Source organism: Apodemus sylvaticus, chromosome 7 (assembly GCF_947179515.1).
Source record: "Apodemus sylvaticus chromosome 7, mApoSyl1.1, whole genome shotgun sequence".
NCBI classification, from domain to species: Eukaryota; Metazoa; Chordata; class Mammalia; order Rodentia; family Muridae; genus Apodemus; species Apodemus sylvaticus.
This window is the reverse complement of record NC_067478.1, coordinates 56,887,276-56,909,962: the sequence shown is the minus strand read 5'-3', so window position 1 is coordinate 56,909,962 and position 22,687 is coordinate 56,887,276. Positions and strand designations below refer to the sequence as shown.

Below are 22,687 nucleotides of genomic sequence, written 5' to 3'. Positions count from 1 at the left end.
GGTTCTGATGAGCTAAAACATCATCCGTGTGTGTGCCATTCTGCTGTCTATTTCTGTTACTCTGCCCTCACGTTTATCCTTTCCCACAGCACCAGGTGCACCGAGCCTCTCATATGTGCCGTCAAACATGCCATTAGTTTCATCCAAACCATTTTCACTTTTTCAAGGAGGATGAAATTCAGTTGAGCGTTTTTTTCAGATCACTCATGACTCCTCTTTCTGTTCTGAACACCTTGCATACTGTTCCCCCAGCTCTTTTACCTGATAATTTTTTCAGCTCCATACCTTTGGCTTGGTTTCAGGGATTTAATTTTCTCATTAATGGTCATTTTGAGTGTTTTTCTCCTACTGTTTTGCATATCTGATGCTTCTTTTTTATTGGAATGCTGAGGTATTATTTTGCTGGGTTCTAGTGATTTCTGCATTCCTATAAGCATTCTTGCCTTTGTCTAGGAACACAGGTAAATTGCTATGGAATTGTTTGGCTCCTTATAATATTATTCTAAAGATTTGTTGTGCAAAACAAAGGCAAGAGGTAACAAAGGTCACACACTTTTGCTTCACAAGTGTGTGTGACCTGTGTGCTCTGCTCAGTGTCTCATTCAGCTTGTCGCCTGGCCTGCGGGATGGTGCTGTGCCCATTTAGAGTGTGTGCATGAATAAGCCATGCCTTCTTTAATGATTTTATTATTGATGGACACTTAGACTGTCTTGGATTATTATGAGCAAAATTGCTATGAATTCTCACATGCTGTATGGTTTGATGGAAACTACAGACTACACATGCACTTGATGTTCCCCACAGAGGGAAAGACAAAGCTGAGATGAGTGTCTAGGGAAGGAAGACATAATTAGGTTAAGAAGCAAACAAAACAGCTCTACATAGAAAGAAGAATCATAAAAGAAATATGAGAAATCCGGGAGGTGGTGGCGCACGCCTGTAATCCCAGCACTCTGGGAGGCAGAGGCAGGCAGATTTCTGAGTTCAAGGCAAGCCTAGTCTGCAGAGTGAGTTCCAGGACAGCCAGGGCTATACAGAGAAACTCTGTCTCGGAAAAAAAAGAAAAGAAAAGAAAAGAAATTTAAAAAAAAAAATGATAAACTCACCAAGAAAGAACAGGGACGGAGGGAAACAGAGCCTAGTGTGATAGGTAGTCATGGTCATCAACCTCAGGTCATGTAGCAGGGCTTTGGTTTTAGAGATGTGTCTCTGGTCACAGTGGGGAGAATAGGTTGAAGGATAGTGGGACTAGAAACTGGAAGCTTTGTTAGGAAATGGCTGCAGTAATTCACGTAGAAGTAATAAGGCATGCCAAGAGCAGGGACTGTGTGGCTAGCGACAGGGGACAATGTTGGAGGAGTCTTAAAGGTATATAGACAAGGGGAAGGAATCATTGATGACAAAAAATATTTGAATGTGGTACTCCAGCACGAAATTCTTGAATGAGAAAGAGTATAAGTTTTCAAGAAAAGTTGTGCATTATAAAGTTGTGATTGGAAGCATAAGAAGATGAAGACTTGGAAAAGTTATAATGAGTGGTATACCATACCAGGCTAGCAAGATATCACAGCACTGTCTCAACTGAGTCACCAAGGAAAGATTCACCCAGATTTAAAATGTATATGATAAATATACCATAAGTGATATGAGAATTATAACAAACTGGGCATGGTATTTCAAAATACATAGTAGACAAAGGGTGATTATGATACATTGATAGTCTGTGAGGAAATTTAAAAAGACATGCACACAAACATATACCACACACTTATATACATATGTACACACATACATATGCATATATTATGTACACATATACACACATGCATATATACATATATGTATATAAATACACACACACACACAAAACCTCTTAAGAATAAATAAAGGATAGATGAACTACAATAGCCAATGCTTGTAATAAAGTACTAGATTACCTTCTAAGTGACTATCTCTAAACTTATTTATTTATTAAATATGCATGGGTGTTCTGCCTACGTGTATATCTTTGTGTCACATGCATGCCTGGCTCCCACAGAGGCCAGAAGAGCGTACTGGATTCCCTGGAACTGGAGTTACAAACAGTTATGAGTCACCACATAGGTGCTGGGTATCGAACCCAAGTCCTCTGGAAGATCACTCAGGGCTCATCACTGCTGAGCCCCTCTCTAGCCCCTACACTGAGGTGTTAATGATATGAAATGTTGGCTTGAGAATAGGAAACAATCTGACTATGAAGAAGCAATCAACAGTTTGACCTTGAAACATTTTTGCTAGGAAACAAAGATGTGCATTCAAGAATACCCGTGTGAGTGCTCCTTACACTAGCAAGACACCGGGACAATCTAAGTGGGGGCATCACGAACCATTACTGTGGGGAAATGGAAAGCAGTGCTTTTTTTTTTTTTTAAGTGAAGCAGGTCACACATACAAAATACAGAAAGACAGTTACAGTATGCTGTTGAGGAGGAGACAGCTGCACAACTTTTGTTTATATTTACAAATATTTAAAACAATTCTAAATCTAATTAGCATTCTTGCAAGTGTGAAGAAAAGGGAGCTTTTCTCCTCATGGTGAACATGTGTGTCTGCGTAAACATGCTGGATGGTAATTTTGTTATATATATCTACGAGTGACTATTTCAAACCTTAACATTAGCTTCTATGCAAAAAAAAAAAAAAAAAAAAAAATCTACTAGGAATTTGTCTTAGGGAAAAGCTTGGAAGTGTGAAGAAGCTAGAAATACGTTGACTTCAGCACGCTTCGTAATCACATAAAATTAACAACCTATCGGTGTGGGATTGCTTAATCACAGTACACACGTAAAACTCAAAAATAACTGTTGACAATTACTTGGGCTGCCACCCTCAGAGTCACTTTCTCTGCTTCTCAGGCAGCGAATGGCAGTGCAGGAAGGGACAGCTGCAGCTGGGGGGGGGGGATGGTTTTTAAGTGACAAAGGGGGTCCTGTGTCTGGTTAAAGGTTCATGGCTGCTCTGTTCTAGGATGATGAAGCATGCAGGTTATTCTTGGAGCTGTGGGGACAATTTCAATACTAAGAGAAATTGAGAAATGTACACAAAGACACCTCTGCCATGATCACCTGTCTGGATGTGTCACGTGAGGATGTCAGAATGTCCCACTCAAAGCTGTGTGGCTAGCCACTGAGTTGAGAGAAAGCCATGAGGGACACAGAGGAGGCCACCACAACTGTGCTGCCAAACCAGTTTCACCCAGCTTAAAATGATCTAATGCCAGACTGACTCACTACTTAATTATTTACCTTTTTTTGCCTTACCTTATCATTCTTTTTGAAGATGATGTTGATGATGATGATGATGATGGCATGAGATCACCTGGAATTGGAGTCACAGGCTACTGGAACCTAAATTGGTTCCTTTCAAAAGGCAGTAAGTAATGTTATCTGCTGGGCCATTTCCAGGCCCCTATCTTGTTTCCCCCCAAAATCTCTCTTTGGGACCCACGGCCTGCTGATTAGATGGGGCTGGCAAACTACACCCTAGAGTCGTAGCTTCAAGGATTTCTCCCACCACAAAAGTACCTCTGGATTCAGAAAAAAATGCTGAAACAAGATTTTTTGAAATTGGAAAACCGTCACATATTTAGAGCAACCAAGTAAACACAGAGTCGGGGGGTGGGGGGTGGGGAGGGCATCTTAGGGGCTAGGGAAACCGCTCTGAGGGTAAAGTGGCCAGCCACCACGCAAGCCTGCTCATCCAGATCCAATCCCCAAGGTTCACATGAAAAGTCATATGTGGTGGTGTACATCCCAGAATGTGTATGGTGAGATAGGAAGTGGAGACAGAACTGTGTGGAAGTTCACAGACCAGCCTGAAGTCCACTGTACAGCAGCACAAACAAAGGAAAGACCTAGCTATAATGAGGGGAAAGGTGAGACCCGGCTCCCAAAATTCCTCCTCTAAGCTACATGCAGAGTCCTGAAAAGTATCTTCAGCTGACCTCTATGGAGTCCTGAAAGTTGTTCTCTGACCTCCCCACACACGTTGCGGCATATATGGGTCCAGATTCATACAAAAACTCCACCAAATACATACAAATCTAAGGGCAAAGAAGGAAAAAAACATATAGGGAAGTTCACACGACTCTTCCTCACCCTTGACCCTTTTCCCGGCTTACTGATAAGCCTGAGGACATCAGTGACTTTCTCAATGTGGGACCCTGATCCAGGGAGAAAAAGCAGCTCCTATTCCTGAGCAGCAGGATCTGTCTTCCTCTGAAAGACAACACAAGTGCTTGCCTTTGTTCCCTAGACCCAGATTTACCCAATCAGGCAGGTGGCTGCGCAGGGGGCTTTCCTGAAAACAGTGTAAGATCAGACACATCTTACTGCTATGAGCAACTGAGGCAAAAAATAAATAAAAAACAGACACACTGAAATCCAGGAAAAGACAGGAAGAGAATTTCTTTGGGCATTCCAAAGCACAGGTATGAGTATGAGACATTTACATCCAGTCCCCAGTGCAATAAAATAAACCAACCCAGAGTGCAATACGCGCGTGCGCGCACACACACACACACACACACACACACACACACAGACAGAGGACATGAGGTTAGAAATGACTAGGTCATTGATGATGGACCCTTCTGTCAGTATTGGACTCCATGTCCTGGTACAACACACATTTTAAGGAAGAGGGACGTTCCAAAAACTGCTCCTCCCTAGAATTGAAATATCATACTTAATGGTCTCTAGCCCCTTTGCAAGTGGCAGCAGTGGTTGATAGCGCCCTTTTATGAAGACAGCAGGCGCCTTTCTTGCCTAGGAAAGGCCAAGACCTCTTGTGATAAGGAGAAAATCCTGTTTTACAACCTCAAGGGGACAGCCTGAAGCCAGAAGGTGAAAATAACCAGGGTACGTCTGAAGATGGGGAATATCGGCCTCCTTAATGAGATGTTGAGATGTGTGCTTGTGGACTCTGAAAACGCATCTCTTGTAGTTGGTGTAGACCCTCCCTGCTGAGCCTGCTCACCATCCAGAAAGTATAACCTAGTCTTTTTTCCTCCTGTCTCCCTCTTTTGAACACTGCCTAAAATCTTAATCCTCTGTCTCTGTCTCTCTGTGTCTCTGTCTCTGTCTCTCTGTCTGTCTCTTGTCTCTGTGCCTGTCTCTGTGTCTGTCTCTCTGTCTTCCCCGCCTCCACACTCCCACCCCACCCCCATGCAGCTGCTGGCAGACTCCCTGAAGCCCCTGCCTACTCTCCCCCTGCTTACAAAAGACAACTTTCTCTCTTCGTATCTAGCTCCCCACCCTTTGTGCAGCTGCGGAGACCTCCAGCCTGCCTGACCCGTCCGTCGCATTGTCTTCCTCTCAAACTCCAATAAAATTCTCCTTGAGTTTCCTTCTGAGTCTGTTTGAAATTATTTTATTTATGAAACTAGTGACCTGCATAGGGGACAGTGTTCTCCAGTGATAACAGGACACATGCAAGCAAAGATCTGAGCTGGCTGCGCATGTCCACTCCTGGCTGGCCTCCAGGCAGCATGCAAACAGGAAGTAATATCTAAGGCGGGGTTGTAAGCAGCCTGACTAAGCTCGGAAGAAGCGCCCCGGCGTCTAGCTCTGCTGCAAAGACTAAAAGAAATTCTTTTATCCTCTCTTCCTCCTTCCTGTCTTCTTCCTCATTGAATCTTTTCTTTTTCCTTCACATCAACCAAAATCCTTGAAGTCCTGCAATGATGAAGTGTATTTATTACAATATTCACAGATAAGCAAACAAACCTGAGCGTTAATTCCTAGAAAACTGTCCTAATGTAAGTACTTTATGCTGAAACAAAGGGATGTCACATAGGGAGCACAAGGGCGGGGCCTCAAAGTCTAGCTGGAGGGGAAGGTACAAACTAGGTACAGTCCTAGTTCAATCCTAGCTTTCCGGAGCTGCAAAGAGCGTCAGACCACACAGGTAAACACACACCTCCCGGCGGTACACACCTTTAATCCCAGCCCTTGAGAGGGTGAAGCAGGAGGATTGTGTGGGTTAAAGTCACCCCGAGATACCTTGAGGGTTTAAGGCTGGTGTATGCTACATACTAAGTCCCTGTAGCCTTAGCCTCCCTAGGGCTGAGCTCACAGGCCACCACCACACCCAGCTCTTGTAAAACTTCTCTTCGACAAGATTTTATACTGATGCTCGGTATAATGTTTTCCCCCATGTCTTGTTTTTTATTTCAGGTCATATTACTTGAAATATTATGAGTAGTATTTCTGGAACCTGATTTTTTTTTATTCTTTAACTATGTTAGTTTACAAAATAACGGTGTTCCATCTTGGCATTCTCATATACAGCAGTGCACCTTACTCACATTCACTTCCAGCCCCTCCTGCCTTCCTCACCCTGATGCCCTTCCCTCCCTCAGGCCCTGTGCATTCATGTCATAAAATATATGAGGCAGGCGTGTGTGTGTGTGTGTGTGTGTTTGTGTGTCTGTGTTTGTCTGCCTTTGTATGTGTGTATCTACGTGTGTATATGTGTTCATCTGTGTGTGAGTTTGTGTGGCTGTGTGTGCCTGTGTCGACACGTGCATATGTGTGTGATCATGCATGTATAGTCAAATCTAACCTCCACATGTGAGAAACATGCAACACCCCTTTCATGCCTTCAGAATCCTTCACAGAAAGCCCTGGTCTATGTATCTATTTCTCTTGTTTTCCCCTAAGAGTCTCAGGGTTTGGGGTCAGTTCCCTGAGTTACCTTCTTATCCTGCCTCTGCTGTAGACCATAACCTCTACTGTAGACTTCACATACAAAAGAAAATATGCAATACATGTGATGGGCCTGTCTAAATCTAGCTTGTTTTGCTCGACATAACCACGGCCAGCTCCACACTTTTCCCCGCAGCTCACAGTTCTTATTCTTACAGCTGCAGAAAGCCCTCCTCCGCCCTGTTTGTGTCCCACATTCTCCTTACCCAAGCATACCTTAGTGGGTTTCCGGGTTTCGGTGCTGCCTCCATTATCTTCTCTATTGCAAACAGTGCAGCAATAAATGTGCATAGATGACCCCACACCTAAGAACGCTGGCTGCTCCTGCAGAGGACAGATTCCTAGCACCCACATGGTGGCTCACGACCATCTGTAGACTCCAAGGTTTCTGACTCCTCTTCTGGCCTCCACAAGCAACACATATATGTGGTACTCATCCATAAAGGCAGAACAGCCATAAACATACAATAAAACAACAACGCATGAACGCGTTGGCTTAGCTTCCTTCAGTCTTCTGGATACCCAGAGTGATACAGAGCAGGTACTAGCTTTAGTTGTTTTTAAGGAGCCTCCGTCTGGCATCTGTAGTTAGGGTCCCTATTTCCCTCATCTTCTTTTCCCCAGATGGAGGTCTCTGCATAGCCCTGGCTCTCCTGGAACTTTCTATGTAGATCAGGCTGGCCTTGAACTCCCAAATTCTGGGATTAAAGGCGTGTGCCACCATGCCCAGTCCCAATTTTGTTTTCTCCAGGAGAGCCATTTTGAGTGGAACGAGACAGACTCTCAGCTGGCTTTAACCTGTGCCTCTCCGATGGCTAAGGATGTTGGAGAGTTTTTCCTACATTTATTGATCACTTGTAGTTCATCTTTTGAAAAATGTCTGTTCAGCTCATTAGGTCATTTGTTGATAGAATTTTTTTTTGGTGTCTTAGAATAATTTTTGTGTGTGTGTGTTCCTCACAGGATCTAGGTTATTTCTCCCCTCTCAGGTATTGTTGTTGGCAAAAAATTTCTCCCACTCCAGACACTGACTCTTCAATCTATTTTTACTTTGCTGTGCTGAAAATCTTTTAAATTCCCATGTTAACTTTTAGAATTGTTAATAATTCTATGTGTATGGGTGTTTTCCCTGCATGTATGTCTGTTCACCACTTTTGGGTCTGGTCCCCATGGAAGGCAGAAGAGGCCATTGAATCTCCTGAACTGGACCTACAGATGGTTGTGATACCGTGTGGATGCCAGGAACCAAACCCGGGTCTTCTGGAAGAGCAGCCCGTGCTCTTCGCCACAGAGCATCCCACCGGTCCCTCTTGGAAGTCTTCCCTCTAACATCCTTTACAGTAAGTCTTTGTCTCTGCCTAGATCCCGAAGTGTTCTATGCTTTCCTCAAGCCTTTGATCCATCTTGAATTGAGCACATGTGTTTGTGTTATTGTATGTGTGTGTTTTGTGTGTGTGTGAAGACTTGTATCTAGTTGCATTATTTTATAGGTAAATATACAGTTTTCCCAGAACCATTCATTGAAATGGCTGTTTCCTCTTTGTCGCTTTTTTCTTTGGCACTTTTGTCAAACATTAGATGGCTTTAACTGTGCAGGTTTATTTATGGACCCTCCCCTCTGTCTCACTGGTCTATATCTTTTTTCCTTACAATAGTTCTATCGTCTAATCTGATGTTAAGTGATGCCTCCAGCCCTGTTCTTTCTCCTGAGACTTGCACTGCCTCTTCAGGCCTTTGTATTTTCATATGAATCTTAGCACTTTAATTTTTTTTTTAATCTGTAAATTGAAATTGTGTGTGTGCGTGTGTGTGTGACTGTGAGTGAGTGACTATGAGTGAGTGTGTGTGAATGTGTGTATGTGTGCCTGTGAGTGTGTGGGGGGTGAGTGAGTATGGTATGTGTGTGCAAGAGCGCCGCAGGACTCATCTAAAGGTCAGAAGACACCTCGTAGGAGTCGATTCTCTCTTCTGTCATGTGGGCCCCAGGGATTGAGCTCAGATCTTCAGACTTGGTGGCAAGTTTCCTTATCCACTAAGCCATCTCACAAGGCCCTAATTTTGCCAGCCATGAGTATTAGAGGTCTTTGCACCTTCTAGAATCTTCTTAAGTTTCTTTCTTCATGTGTTAAATTTTTCATGATAGAGGTATTTCACACCTTATGTTTATTACTAGGAACTATTATTACTGTTATTACTTTTTGTGTATGTGTAATACATGTTTGAGCACATGTTGCTATGTGTGTTTCAGTGTGTGTTCACCTGTGTGTACATGTGTGGGAGGCAGAAGTGGGAGTTAACTGTGTTCTTCAATCATTCTCCATCTTATTTTCTGAGACAAGGTTTCTCACTGAACCAAGAGATCACCAATTCTGTTAGTCTGACTAACCGAACAACCCAGTAATCTGTTGGTTTTCTCCTCCTCAAAGATACACACCACTATTCTTGACTGTGTGTGTGTGTGTGAGAGAGAGAGAGACAGAGAGAGAGAGAGAGAGAGAGATCCAACTCAGGTCCTAATGGTTGGACAGCAACTACTCTACAACCTGAGCCATTCCCAGCTCTTACGCAAATATTGAAGCTATAGTAAGTGAATTTTTTTTTCTTTTCTTTTCTATTTTGTTCTTTGCCAAGTTCATTTTTGGTATATGGAAAAAAATACTGATTTTTATGTGTCAATTTTGTACACTGACACTTTCCTGAAAATGCTCATTATATCTGAGAGTTCGCTGGTGTAGTCTGTATATGCTGTTATAGAATTATGTAGTCTGGGATACTTCGGCCTTTCTTAGAAGTGGGGACAAATACCCATGGGAGGAGATACAGAGACAAAATGTAGAGGAGAGACTGAAGGAAAGGCCATCTAGAGACTGCCCCACCTGAGATTCCATCCCATATACAGTTACCAAACCCAGATACTACTGTGGATGCCAACAAGTGCTTCCTGACAGGACCCTGATATAGCTGTTTCCTGAGAGGCTCTGCCAGTGCCTGACAAATACAGAGGCAGATGCTCTCAGCCAACCATTGAACTGAGTACAGGGTCCCCAATGGAGGAGCTAGAGAAAGGACCCAAGGAGCTGGAGAGGTTTGCTTCCCCATAGGAGGAACAACAATATGAACCAGCCAGTACCCCTAGAGCTCCCAGGGACTAAACCACCAACCAAAGAGTACACATGGAGGGACCCATGGCTCCAGCCACATGGGTAGCAGAGGATGGCCTGGTGAGACATCAATGACAGGAGAGGCCCTTGGACCTGTGAAAGCTCATTGCCCCAGTGTAAGGGAATGCCAGGACAGGGAAGCAGGAGTGGGGTGGTTAGTGTGCGGGGTGGGGGATGAGAGAAGGGGGGTTGCGGAAGAGAAATGTGGAAAGGGAATACCATTTGAAATGTAAAAAAAAGAAAATATCTAATAAAGAAAATGAATTACGTAGTCTGCACATAAGGATAATCTGACTACTTCCTTTCCTATTTGTAACCTCTTTACTTGGTTCCCTTGCTTATTGCCCCAACTAGGACTTCAAGTAGTGCACTGAAGGTTAATGCAGATCATGGATAACCTTGCCTTCTTCTATGAATTTTGTTTCCTCCAATTCAGAATAATTTTGACTATTGATCTGTGTCTTCTATCCTCAGTTCTGTCTGGACTTTTATCATGAGAGAGAATGTTCCACTTATAAAAAGCCTTTCTGCAACTATTGATATCATCATGGTGATTATTTTTAACTGTCAACTTGACATAGTCTAAAATCACCTGGGAGGGACTCCCAGTGAAAGACTGTCTAGATTAGGTTTCGAGGGATTTTCTTGCTTGGATTGATTGAGGTGGGAAGACCCTCCATGCACGTGAGTGGTACCATTTCAAGGGCTAGTCCACGGACCAAGTGTAAAAGAAACAGAGCCAGATGAACAGTAGCATGTATGCATTAACTCATTGTTCTCTACTTCTGACTCTGGATGTCACACAAATAGCTGCTTCAAGAGCTCTGGCCACCTTGAAGATGGACTCTAACCTGGAATTGTGAACTGAACAAGCCCTTTCTCCCTTAAGTTGCCTCTGTCTGGGTATTTTATTACAGCAAAAGGAAGGAAAACTAAGATTATAATCACACATGGATGCTGTTTTTGATTCATTGACTGATTCTCAGAGGCTGAGAGAGTGCACTGATAATGGCCTACTAGTGTGTTAGTGTGCTTTCGAGTCCAGTTTACAAGTGTCTTGTTGAAACGTGCTATGCTTGTGCTCATCAGGATAGTGAGTCTATTATCGATTCCATTTTGTTGTGCCTTATCCACTGCTGGTATCAGGAGAAAATGAACTGAGAGGTGGTTTCTTCATTTCTTATAAATGTCTGAAGTATTAGCAACTTAATATTAGTCAAAATAAAAAATTTGCTTGTGTTTGTTTTTCTAGACTGTCAGAGTTTGTACATCCTATCATCAAAGCAACTTGAAGGTGGACTTAGGGTTTTGATTTATGAAGAGCAAATCCTTTCTTAGTCTTCATTTATGGTCAAGACTAAAATGGGAAAATTTTCACTGTTGTCTCAATGGATAGATTATGTTCTGATTCATTCATCCAAGACATGGATATTTTGAGATTTCCTGCTTTATGTAAAGTACTCTACCTCTTGTTTTTCCTGCTGAATGTCTTTTAGGAAAAAAGTTTCAAGCTACTGAAGGCAGACAGTTACCATGGACAGAAGGCAGCAGACATGAGCTGGGTAGAACTTAAACTCTCTATGACCCTGTTTTCCTTGCTTCTCCTCCTCCTTCTCTTCCATCTCTATTGTTGTTTGCTTGTTTGTTTGTTTTTGAGACAAGGTTCCTCTGTGTAGCTCTAGCTGTCTTAGAACTCACTCTGTAGACCAGGCTGTCTTAGAACTCACCAAAATCCACCTGCTTCTGCCTCCTGAGTGCTGGGATTAAAGGCATGTGCCACCACCTCCCAACTCCTTAGTCTTCATTATAGTTCCAGAGCATTTCTATTCCACACTTGATCTATCTAAGCACTTTTTTTCCCCCTAAAAATGTAACCACTACCCTTTGGCTAAGATCAAATTTAAAATTATAACCAGTATATTTTAAGCATTTTAATTTAGCATTAATTTTTTAGCGTACTTACTTATTGTATGCATATGGGTATATGCTTGCTGTGGTGCACACGTGGAGGGCAGAAGACAACTTGTGGGAGTCAGTTCTCCCTTTCCACCATCTGGGTGCCAAGAGTTAAGCTCAGGTTGTCCGTCTTGGCAGCAAGGGCGAGGGCCCTTACCCTTAGCCATCTCATTGACCCATAATTCTTTGATTATATTCATTTGTGTGTGTGTGTGTGTGTGTGCACACCCCAGTGAACAAATTGCAGAAGTTGGTTTTCTCTTTTCACCTTATGACGACTTAGGTCACTAGGTTTGGTATCAAAGGCTTTCACTTACTGAGCTACCTTACCCTCCTGCCCCCCACCCGACTCCCCATCACCAATTTTTTTGTTGTTGTCAAAATTCTATTCTTTTATGGTTTTCTCAAAAATGGTAACCTGCTTTTCCATACTAAGTACTTTAATGGCACAAATACTTTTGTCTTTTGCTGCTGTCCCATATTGTACATTACTGCTTCAAGGTAGTTTCTCATGGGATTTCCTGGCCAAAGGAAAATTGATGATTGAATTGTAAAAAGTTTAGGAAGTAGAATCAACAAGGCTTTCATGTAGGAGGCAAGGCAGAAGGCGGGATCTCAGATGAGACTTACGTTTTTGGCTTAGGTGCCTGGGTAGATGATGATGTCATTGACTAAGATTGGGAATAGAGGTTAAGGTGGGTGTGTGCGTGGGGAACAATAACAAGTTCAGTTTGGACATGTTGTGTGCAAAATGTCATGTAGGTAGAGACATTTTTGGTAGCTGGAAATACAGGACAGAGGCTCAGGAGAGGGCCTGGGGACTGCAGATACCAGTTCACACAGTTGGGGTTCCTGTGTCTCTAATCGTCTTCAGCTATAGTTTCAAGAGTCTGTGTGTTCACTAAGTTGTTTTTATGCCCATGCTTTGATTTCAACAATAATCTGGATCATCAAGATGACCATCTTATGAATGAGCATTGCGGGTGTCATCTAGTCTCGGCATTTGTGTTTCTGTTTATTGTCTCCCTGGTACCAGTAATATGTAAATGACGTAAGCTGGTCAAGGGTCATTGTGTGCCTGCTTGCCCAGGTGAATGAAGATGTCATAGCTGGATACCTCACTTGACTGGAGATGAGGATGGGAGAACTGAATCATCAAATGGAACAAAACTCTACTTCAATTAAAAGGGTCCCTGTTGTCAGCACCCACTTCCATGTTCATGATGCAAACTGATAACATAGTTAAAAAAAAAAAAACAGCTACATAAATTAATGCATTATTTTCTGAGTTTTATAATTTTTAGGGTTTTTGCTTCCATTTTACAAAACTTTAGCTGGAAAACATAAGCATAAAACAATCTACACTCAGTTTTACATCTAGGTAGATAAAAATATTAAAATAATTTCAATCAATGATGAATACCAAGGAGAAGTCTTTTTCTTTAAATGACATCTGTGTGATATAGATTTATGTGTGTGGAGGACTGGGACAGAGATGAAACTTGTCTCAGTAAAGAAAAGAACCCTGGGAAATATCAATAACGGTGGAGGGAGAGGAAGGGAGGGAGACTCAAATAAATAGACAACAATAAACAAAGATTAAGGAAGATGAGAGAAAATGTAAGAACTGGAAAATGTCCACAAAAAGCCCTCACATCCTTTCCTCAGACATTTTGTTGACAAGCAGAGTTAAAAGTCACATATTTGAAGCTGAAGGAGTAAAGAGAAATGACAAATGTAGAAATTTTATTTATTTGTTTATTTGTTTATTTATTTTATATTGTTATTTTGGGTCTATGGGTATTTTGCCTGCAGTACTCAAGGCAACCAGAAGGAGCAAATCCCTTGCAATATGAGTTAGATAGTCATGAGCCACTGGTGGATCCTGGGAATTGAACCCAGGTCCTCTAAAAAAACAGCCTATATCTATAACTGTATCTCTCTAGTTATTATTTATTTATTTTTAAGATGAGTTCTCACTATGTAGCTGACCTGGAAGTCACTGTGTAGAACAGGGAGGCCTCAAATTCACAGAGATCCACCTGGCTCTGCCTCTTAGGACAAAAGGTATACTCACACTATTAAACAAGGCTGGGTGTGGAAACTCTGATGTCTGGCTCTGATGAGAATAAAAGCCTACCTCTGGAATGAACTGGAATGGCTCTACATGTAAAAATGCCTTGAACATGTCTATGTGTTAAACAGAAGGTGGAACATGGAGAAAAGTTCCCCATGTAAACAGGAAGACACAATGTTGTAGGACTTGAGAAGACATGGGTCTTAGGTGATACTGGGAGGGTTGCCCATGAGAAACCTTGACAGTTGTCCTTCGGGTGAGCTATGAGGAAGTTTAAACCTGGAGCTGGGCCTGGTGGCTTAATGTCTCTACCGCAGAGGCCAGAGTCATGCAGTAGACATGTTACAGGAATCTTGAGAGAAGGACATTAGCTGGTTTGAGACTTGGAAGGAATTTAATAGTAATGCTGTGTCTTTATCTTGGCCAGACTACTAACTAGCTCTGTGAATTGGACAAGTAATTTAAACTATTCAAATATTTTCAGAATGAAACATTTGGACTATAATTTTCTGAAGAGCTTTCTGGCTCTGGAACTCAACACTTAATCCTTCATATGTAAACTAACCCAATAAATGTTTTATTTTCCCCTCGAAAGAGCTGTTTGTAGAGTAAAAGAGCTTAGGCCATTTTGGATTTTTTTTCTCATTTGAAAGTTTAAAAGCTAGTTATAACAGAAAGGGAGGAAATAGCCACTTTACTCTCATCTGCTAGATATACCAATCACCCACCAAAACCAAACGCAGAAAGACTCAGGTTCTAAGATAAGGAAGCAACTGTTGCGCTGAGTTAAAATGTCATGAGATTTCAAGGAAGAACTGGGGGAAACTGCCTAGCTTCTGCTGCTGCCTTGTACAGGGACTTAGATGCCCTAGGACTTAGATGCACTGTCTCTTTAAGGAAGAGAAAGCCCTAAATGAAGCCCAAGGTGACCCTGGCTCTGCTCTTTGTGAGAATGTGCAGTACAACACACACACATACACACACACACACACACACACACAAACAGAGAGAGAGAGAGAGAGAGAGAGAGAGAGAGAGAGAGAGAGAGAGAGAAGTACCTGCAATGCCAGAACATCCAGATTCCCAGAAATTACTGTCCAGAACATGGAGGACATGCGCGCCCTCAGGCTCCATTATGACCAGCTCTGGTCTGAGAAGGAAGGGTCTCTAGGAGAATGCAGCTCTTAAGCCTATTTATCTCTTCACACTTCCATTTCTCTTACCAGAATGTGAGCTCCTGCAAGCTAGTGCATTTATCCAATTCATTGTTTTATTCCTAGTGCCTCTAACAGTAATGCATACAACTTCTTAAAATATCCTTATAGGAATGAGGTAAATCCATGGTTTGGAGTTGCAAATAATTAGAGAAAGAGACCAAAATAATTCCAATTATTTTAAGGTACAGCTAACTATAGTTCTTTTCTATAATGCTAAGAGAAAAAAATAGTGTTTGGCTTCTTTAAAAATTAAGGATACGGACACATCCACATGCGCATGCAAGAACACACAGAGGCACACAGGCTTTTCAATGAGCATATGTTGGTTTTATTGTTTCCGTACATTCCCTGCCAGGCATCTTTGTTTGGTTATCTCCTGATTAAGGACCCATGAAGGTTTCTAGTTGTATGATGTATTAGTTTGGAGTCTTAAGACAAGCATCGTTTTCAATTAAATCTGAGATTTTATAAGCATTGTGTAATGGAAATTCTATAGAATCATCTTATGGATGTAGATTAATAATCAGTTATCTCCTGAATGCTAAAGACAGAAGCTGTCTGAATGAATCGTATGTAAGCAAAAGTGGAAAAGAAAAAAAATTGATTAACTAAAAGTCCAGCAGACCGTAGCTGGCTATAGGAACGGTTCCATGCTGGGCCCTTTTCTGTTCCTCCTCCTTCAGATTCACTCATTCCTTCTCAATGTCTGCAGTCAGTTACCTTTTCTCCTCTACAAAGGCAAGATGGCCTCCAGATGCCTCAGGCTCACATTCTTCAAGTTTAGCAATCTCCCAAGGAGAGAAATCATCCTCATTAATTGATGAGGAAAGGTTCTGGAGAGGACAGCATTTAGCTCAGCCAATGTCACACCCATCCCTCAGTCAATTAAGTACTGCAGTGAGAGGGACAAAACACTTTAATTGGCTAAATCCCTTCCTCCCATGTCTCCTTACATCTATTGGCTGAATCTGGATCCATGCCTCTGCCTTGTGGACTGGGAGAGGAGAGGCTCAGTATGGTACTGTGCTCTGGAGGAGGTGGCTCTCCAAAGGAAAATGTGTGGGTGCTGCTGAGAGGGATGTGGATGAACAATAGGAACCACCAGCACACATCAGGGCTGACACAGAGCTCTTATGTGTAGGTTTCATGAGCCAACTGGCCTCCATCCAGGTCATCTAGGGGTCTATTGTCAATAGCTGAGGCACGTACTGTACCTTAGTTAGCTGTTTAGAATAGCATCTTAACACTATGGTATCTCACTATGATTTTAAAGTAGCATATGCAGCGCTGGGGTCTACAAGGCCTTGCACACATCAGACAAGTACTCTGCCACTGAGCCACACAGTCAGCCCACAAGAACGGCATATATGTTGTAATAGGAACACACAACAAAGATGCTTGCTTGTCTTTATGGAACTAAAAATTATCCTTTGCACTCAAAACATATACATATATGCATATATATACACATATATGATACACATATACATGTGGGGGGAGGTGTGGGGGCAGGTGTGTGTGTGTGTGTGTGAACACATTTTTCAGATCTTGATCAGATTTGGGAAGACTAGAGCAAGGATTAGTAAAATAAAATAAAATAAGTAAATGAAGCTTTCTTGCCTTTGGCTTCTCTTCAAGGAAAATAAGCAGCGTGTACACACAGTCTTTTCTACAAAAGCTTTGTATCTCCCTCCCCAGTGTGTCCAAGTGGCTTGATTTTAAGATAACAGGACTGAGTACTTCTGTTGGTAGCGAGCCTGGTGGAAAGGAACATCAGGGCCAAGCTAAGCCCCAAGTCCCCAAGATCCCCTTCAGAAGCAGTCGGCCATTTAATTTGATCTATTAAACAAACTTAGCAGTCGGGGTGCCCACACAGCGAGAAAGGCTGCTTAGAGATGAGATGCTGGCTTTAACTGGAATCTTCTGTCCCTTATTAGACAGCCATAAGCTTCTAATTATACACACCATCTTCCTTTCAAATGTGGATTTGTATAAGCTTATGAATTTTCATTCTTAGTCTCAGATTTAGGGAATAAAAAACAAGTTCTTGCCATGAACAGATAGGAGGATTTTTTCCCTTCTTTTCCTTCTTCCTTTTAAAATTTTGCCATGTCCCCAGAAGATTCTTGGTAATTGATCAAACACCCGCTGTGCACCCAGAGCTGTGTGAGGGACTTAGAACTATAAGGAGAACGTTTGAAAGGTAATTCCTATCCTTGAAGAATTTAGGTAAGGTGTCTCCAGAGAAAGTCACATACCCAGAACAATTATGCAACACGTGATTGCATCGCTCTTTCCAGAGGTATAGTCGCCTCCCTTCCGTTTCCATCCCTGAAGGAGGTTTTGCCTCAAGCTCCACCTTCTAGATTTTCTCTCATGTAGTTTTCCTTAATCCCTTGAATGGAAGGTAGGGTCCATATTGTTCGAACCGTCCTTCTGGGTGCTAAGTTAGGTAGTCTTTAACCATTCACCTGAGCATGGGGGTGGAGGGGATGGAGGGGAGTAGGAGTTGGGGGGTGCGGGTGCATGAGAGTGAGGGGGGAGCTCCTTGCCTTTTTTTCTTGTGTCTGCACTGCCATAACACAAAGCCAGTCCTAGAACCAACCAAAACCCCCTGTGTAAAATGGTGGGTAGGAACCTGACTCATGGTGCTCTGGGTTAGCACACCCAGTCTTCTCAGCCCTTTCCCTCCTTTCTGCAAACTGACCCCCTGCAGTGTTCCCTTTCTTCCACTGACTGAGCTCATACTCCACGCTCTCCAGGAGGCTCCCTCCCTTTCCATCTTCTAGACTGTATTTCTCATCCCTCTTCCTAGTGATGATTTGTTTTTGGGTCTCCGTTCCTATTCTAGACTCTCTGTATTTTGCTTTACTTATTCTGGAATCCTGAGTGTCTCGTAGTATCCCTGACACACAGTAGGACCTCTTTAAGTTATTGAAATGAATCAAATCCGTTTGCCAACAATTCAATAACAGCGTAGAAGACACTCGGGCAACGGAAGGACCTGAGCCCCGAGCATTACATCTAGGTCATAACAGGGAAAGCAACCTTGAAGAGGAGGAGATGGCGGGGCAGTGCTCCAGCAGCAAGCGGGAGGCCAGCAAAAGCTGGTGACATTGAGTGGATGGGTCTGGCTGAAGATTATAGGTGGAGGAGTATTAGGGATGAAGGTCATAGAGGGCAGGTTGGGTCACTGGAGGATCCTGAGCATCAGTCGGAGCCAGTGAAATGAGAAACCACAAGCCATGACATCCAAGGAAAATCGGTGCTCAGAGTGAGCCTTGCCCTTCTCCATTTTTCTACCTGAGAACATATGTCCCAACTCTTAGCATGTCACTGGCAGGGCTTGTGCCATCTGGGTACAGCAGTGTGGTGTGGAAGCAGGGTGGCAACAGTGGGGCCGGGAGTGCTGGAGGTGACTTTCCACTCTGGCACAGATCTGGTGCTTGAGGTGGTGAAATAATTTTGTGATGTAATCCTCAGCATGACGTGGAAAACATGGTTCAAGGGGCCCCTTTGGTCTTTGGGACGCCATACATAGCAAGTTAAGGGACTCTCTGCTGGCTTATTCCTCTATGCTGGTTCCTGGCTTGGATTGTCTTGTGGGCTTACCTGTATTCTGGGGGACCTAAGCTGCTGTATTAGACAGGTCCCGCAGCCTGCTCTACTGAGGTCGGCCTCTCACGCTTCGGTCATCCTCTCCCTCTAGCTAGTCCTTCTTAAGCCCCCTCCCCTCTTGCAAAGCCGTCTCCAGCTCAGATGACCCTGTGTCTTCCATATCTTTACCCGATGTTTTTGATGGTTATAGACAGTTTGCCCCATGCTGTATTAAGTTCCACATTGATGTTTCTATCTCCGATTAGATCGTAAACTTTTTCTTTTTAAAAGACTATTAAGAGATGTATTTATTTGTCTCCCTGCCTCCAATCTACTCTGGAACAAAGCCAGGCTCAAAGGGATATCAAATAAAGTTTTTGAGTATTGAGCTCAGAGATGCACAGGAAATATGGAAAGCAGAAATCCCCAGGAAGTGATTTATTGGTCTTTGAGTTGAAATGACAGGGAATAGTGATGCTTTTGTCAAAAGTGTTTTATATCTACCCAATAATTCTTTGAAGACACGGAGACCGGGGGAAGTTTCTGGTCTGTGGGCTTCTTGGAAATTAAGGAGTGGGTAGTCCAAGGGCCTAGCGATATCTCTGCCAACCCAAAGAAGAAACAGAGGACTGTTTACTGAGTGACTTTGCTGTTGGAAGCGTCCCAGCCACAGCTTGGGAACATCGGGCAGAGTTACCACCCTGCTGCCACAGCCTCTGCCAACTTGGATAAGAAGCCTTGGAGCTGACCTGTCTCTTGGCTCTCACACAAGGCAAGCGAGCACACCAGCAGGCACGGAACGGAAGACGTTGTGAAATGAAAGACACGAAAACGAGGCGAGGAGCTTGGTGCTCTCTCTCCTCTTCCGTGACCCCACCCTTCCCCACCCCCACCTCCATCCACCTATCCTCATCCTGAGCCTCTCCCCAGATTCCTCGCCTTGGCCATCTGCAAGCTGGTATAAACTAGAACTTTCCTTTTATTCCCAGGGGGTAAGCTGCCGCCCTCAGTAGTTTTGTAGTGCTTTGTCCCTTCTAGGTTTGATGGAGATGGAGATCAAAAATCACACCTCTAGGAAGGGGACTGGTTTACAAAGACTTGAAGCTTTTGAAATGCAATGTTAAATACAAGAGGAAGACTCGCTGCGGGGGTGGGAGTGGGGTGGGGGTGCGGGTGGGGGTGGGGAATACTTGGGCTCTAGATCTGGCGGTCAGGATTCTCTTCTTGGTCAGACACAAAATCCGTGAGGTCTAGATCCTGCCTTTGTTCAAGCAGCAGGGAAGAAAGTTTAGAAAGATGGACTTTGTTTCAGATATGCCAGATATGTTTGTAGCCTAAATCTGCCATGTGTCGATTTCTCTTACTGTTGAGGAAAGTGTAGGGATAATTCCATTTGTCACCAGCCGTTCAGTCAGCACGTAGTTCCTTAGCAGAAGTGGTGAGATTTATTAGGGAAAGTATCCGTCATCCCATATAAATAGATGCACAGTTAAGGCACGCATGGCGGGTGCAGTGTACGCTTCTGACTGTGCATAAGGAACTTATTAGTAGAGGCTTGTGACAAAAAAAAAAAAACAAAAAACAAAAACAAAAAAACCCCCAAAAACAAAAAACAAAAACAAAAAAAAACAGTCCCTTAGGAGAAAAGCAGACTGAAGACTATGCTTATAGTTTATATAAAATATTCTTCTCAAACAGTAGTTTTGGCTTTACTTAGTAGTAGGAATCATTTCAACTAAAATGTGTGTGTGTGTATACACATATATGCATGCAAATGATACAACAGGCTGATAACATGATAATGTAGCAAAAATGTATCTTTCTCCATTGCTGGCGTGGCTCTCAGTCTTCCCTTTCCTCAGCCAGAGCTGCTGCAGTCCTCAACTCTTTACACATGGTAGTCCAATGCTCAGGGTTTTCCATAGCAAGTCTGGAAATCATTTCTTAGTCTGTAGGTAGGAGCTACAGCCCTTGTCTCTAGTGAATTTAAATTGGGTTCCTGTCTTGCCATAGCAGCTTAAGGGCTAGTTGTTTGTTTGTTTTAACATTACAGATACATTTTAACCAACACCCACTCCCCCCCTGCCCAAAGGGAACAGTGTTGAAAATGCCTGTAGTCTTTCCCAACTGTTTGAGGTTTAGTGGCTTTTCCAGATTGGTTATCTCTGTGTAGCCCTGGCTGTCCTGGAACTCACTGTAGACCAGGCTGGCCTCAAACTCAAAGAGATCCACCTGCCTCTGCAGCCCAAGTGCTGGGATTAAAGGCGTGCACCATCATTGCCTGGGCCTTCTCCATCTATTTTATCAATTCGATTCATATGTATTAGGTACTCTGCTGCATGACTCTAACATCATTCAGTCCACAATCCCATATCTGAGCATTCTGATGGTTTTCCTTTTCTTTTTGCAGTAAACATTCTAGTTCAAGCAATCTTGGGAACACAGGTGAGAGCTCTTAAATGATACAGTCCACAGTCCAGTCCCCTGGCCACAGATGGTGGGCCTGACCATATCTAATATTGCAACGTTGGTCTCCAACATCCTTTTATCATAACATAGCTTCACACCAGTTGTGCATTAAAAGTTCTTTTGGGTGGCCTGGAGAGATGGTTCAGCCATTAAGAGCCATCTCGGCTCTTCCGGAAAGACCAAGATTCAATTCCTAGCAGCCAGGAATGTGGTGGCTCACAACCAACCATCTACAGTAAAACCAGTTCTGAGGATCTGATAACCTCTTCTGACCTCCACAGGCACCAGGCATGCTCGCGGCACACATACACGGGCAAAATACTCATGCAAATAAAATAAATAAATCTAAAAAAATGTTCTTTCCTTCCTCTTCCTTCCTGTTTCGCTCCCCACTTCTCCCTTTCTCTTTCATTTTCCTCCTCTCTTTCCTCCTGTCTCCTGCTTCTCTCTACTGTCATGCCCCTCCCCCATCCTTACCACTACAGACTTCACAGACATCTTAATGCTGCTGATCTGTCAAACAGTAACTCGTTATGATTTTAAGTTGTTGAAATTTTAAATTACTGAGGTTGAATATGTTTCTTGTGGATTTTGGCTACTTGGGTTCCCTTTGACAAATATTGACCCTTTGACAATTTTTCTGTGATATTATTTGCTTCTTTTTGTTGATTTGTAGAGATAATTTATTATTACTGGATACTAATACCCAGTATCGTTTTAATTGTTATAATTAAAGATACAAACTAGTATAATTAACCTCTCCTAGTCTGTAGTCTGAATTTCACATTTAAAAAAATGTATTTTTATTTTTACCCTTGGGGAGGGGTGGGGAAAGTGAGTCCAGATGCCTTGGGAGCCAGAAGAGGCCATGGGTTCCCCAAGAGCTAGAGCTGCAGGAGGTTGTGAGCTGCCTGTGGGTGCTGGCAACTGAATGCCAGTCTTCTGGAAGGGCACTGAGTACTTCTAACCACTGAGCCACCTCTCCAGCCCTGGATTTGTCTACTTTATTCATTTTTTAAAAGAGCTGGCTTTTAGGTCTGTTGAATCTTTACCTATTTTGTATCTTTCCATCTTTTTCCCTTTGTTATTTATTCTTTCCTTTAGTTTCTCAGCTCAGCCTTATCTTATCTATCGATCATCTATCTGTCATCTATCTGCCTATCATTATCCATCTACTATCCACATGTCCATCTACCATCTATCTATCTATATCTATCTATCTATCTATCTATCTATCTATCTATCTATCTATCTATCATTTATACAATCTATCTATTATTGGGTGCTAGGGATTGAATCCTAAGTTCCGTATATATTAGACATTCATTTACTGCTGAGTTATTCCTCCAGGTCAGATTAAGAAAAATGTTTAGGGTAAATGCTTCCTTTTCTTTCTATTATATGCTTTTAAACTTTATATACCTTGGTACTAGTGCATTGATTGTCTGACCTGTACTAAAATT

At 42.8% G+C, this 22,687-nt stretch overlaps 1 protein-coding gene across 1 annotated transcript in view; it reads right to left on the bottom strand.

Annotated features, from left to right (window-relative positions):
- LOC127689708 (uncharacterized) overlaps nt 1-22,687 on the bottom strand; it is a 63,819-nt gene that overhangs the window by 32,218 nt on the left and 8,914 nt on the right. Inside the window, exon 4 of the mRNA XM_052189344.1 lies at nt 15,879-15,991. Within this exon, the coding sequence (XP_052045304.1) occupies nt 15,879-15,991 (113 nt within the window). The remainder of the gene's footprint in view (nt 1-15,878; nt 15,992-22,687) is intronic.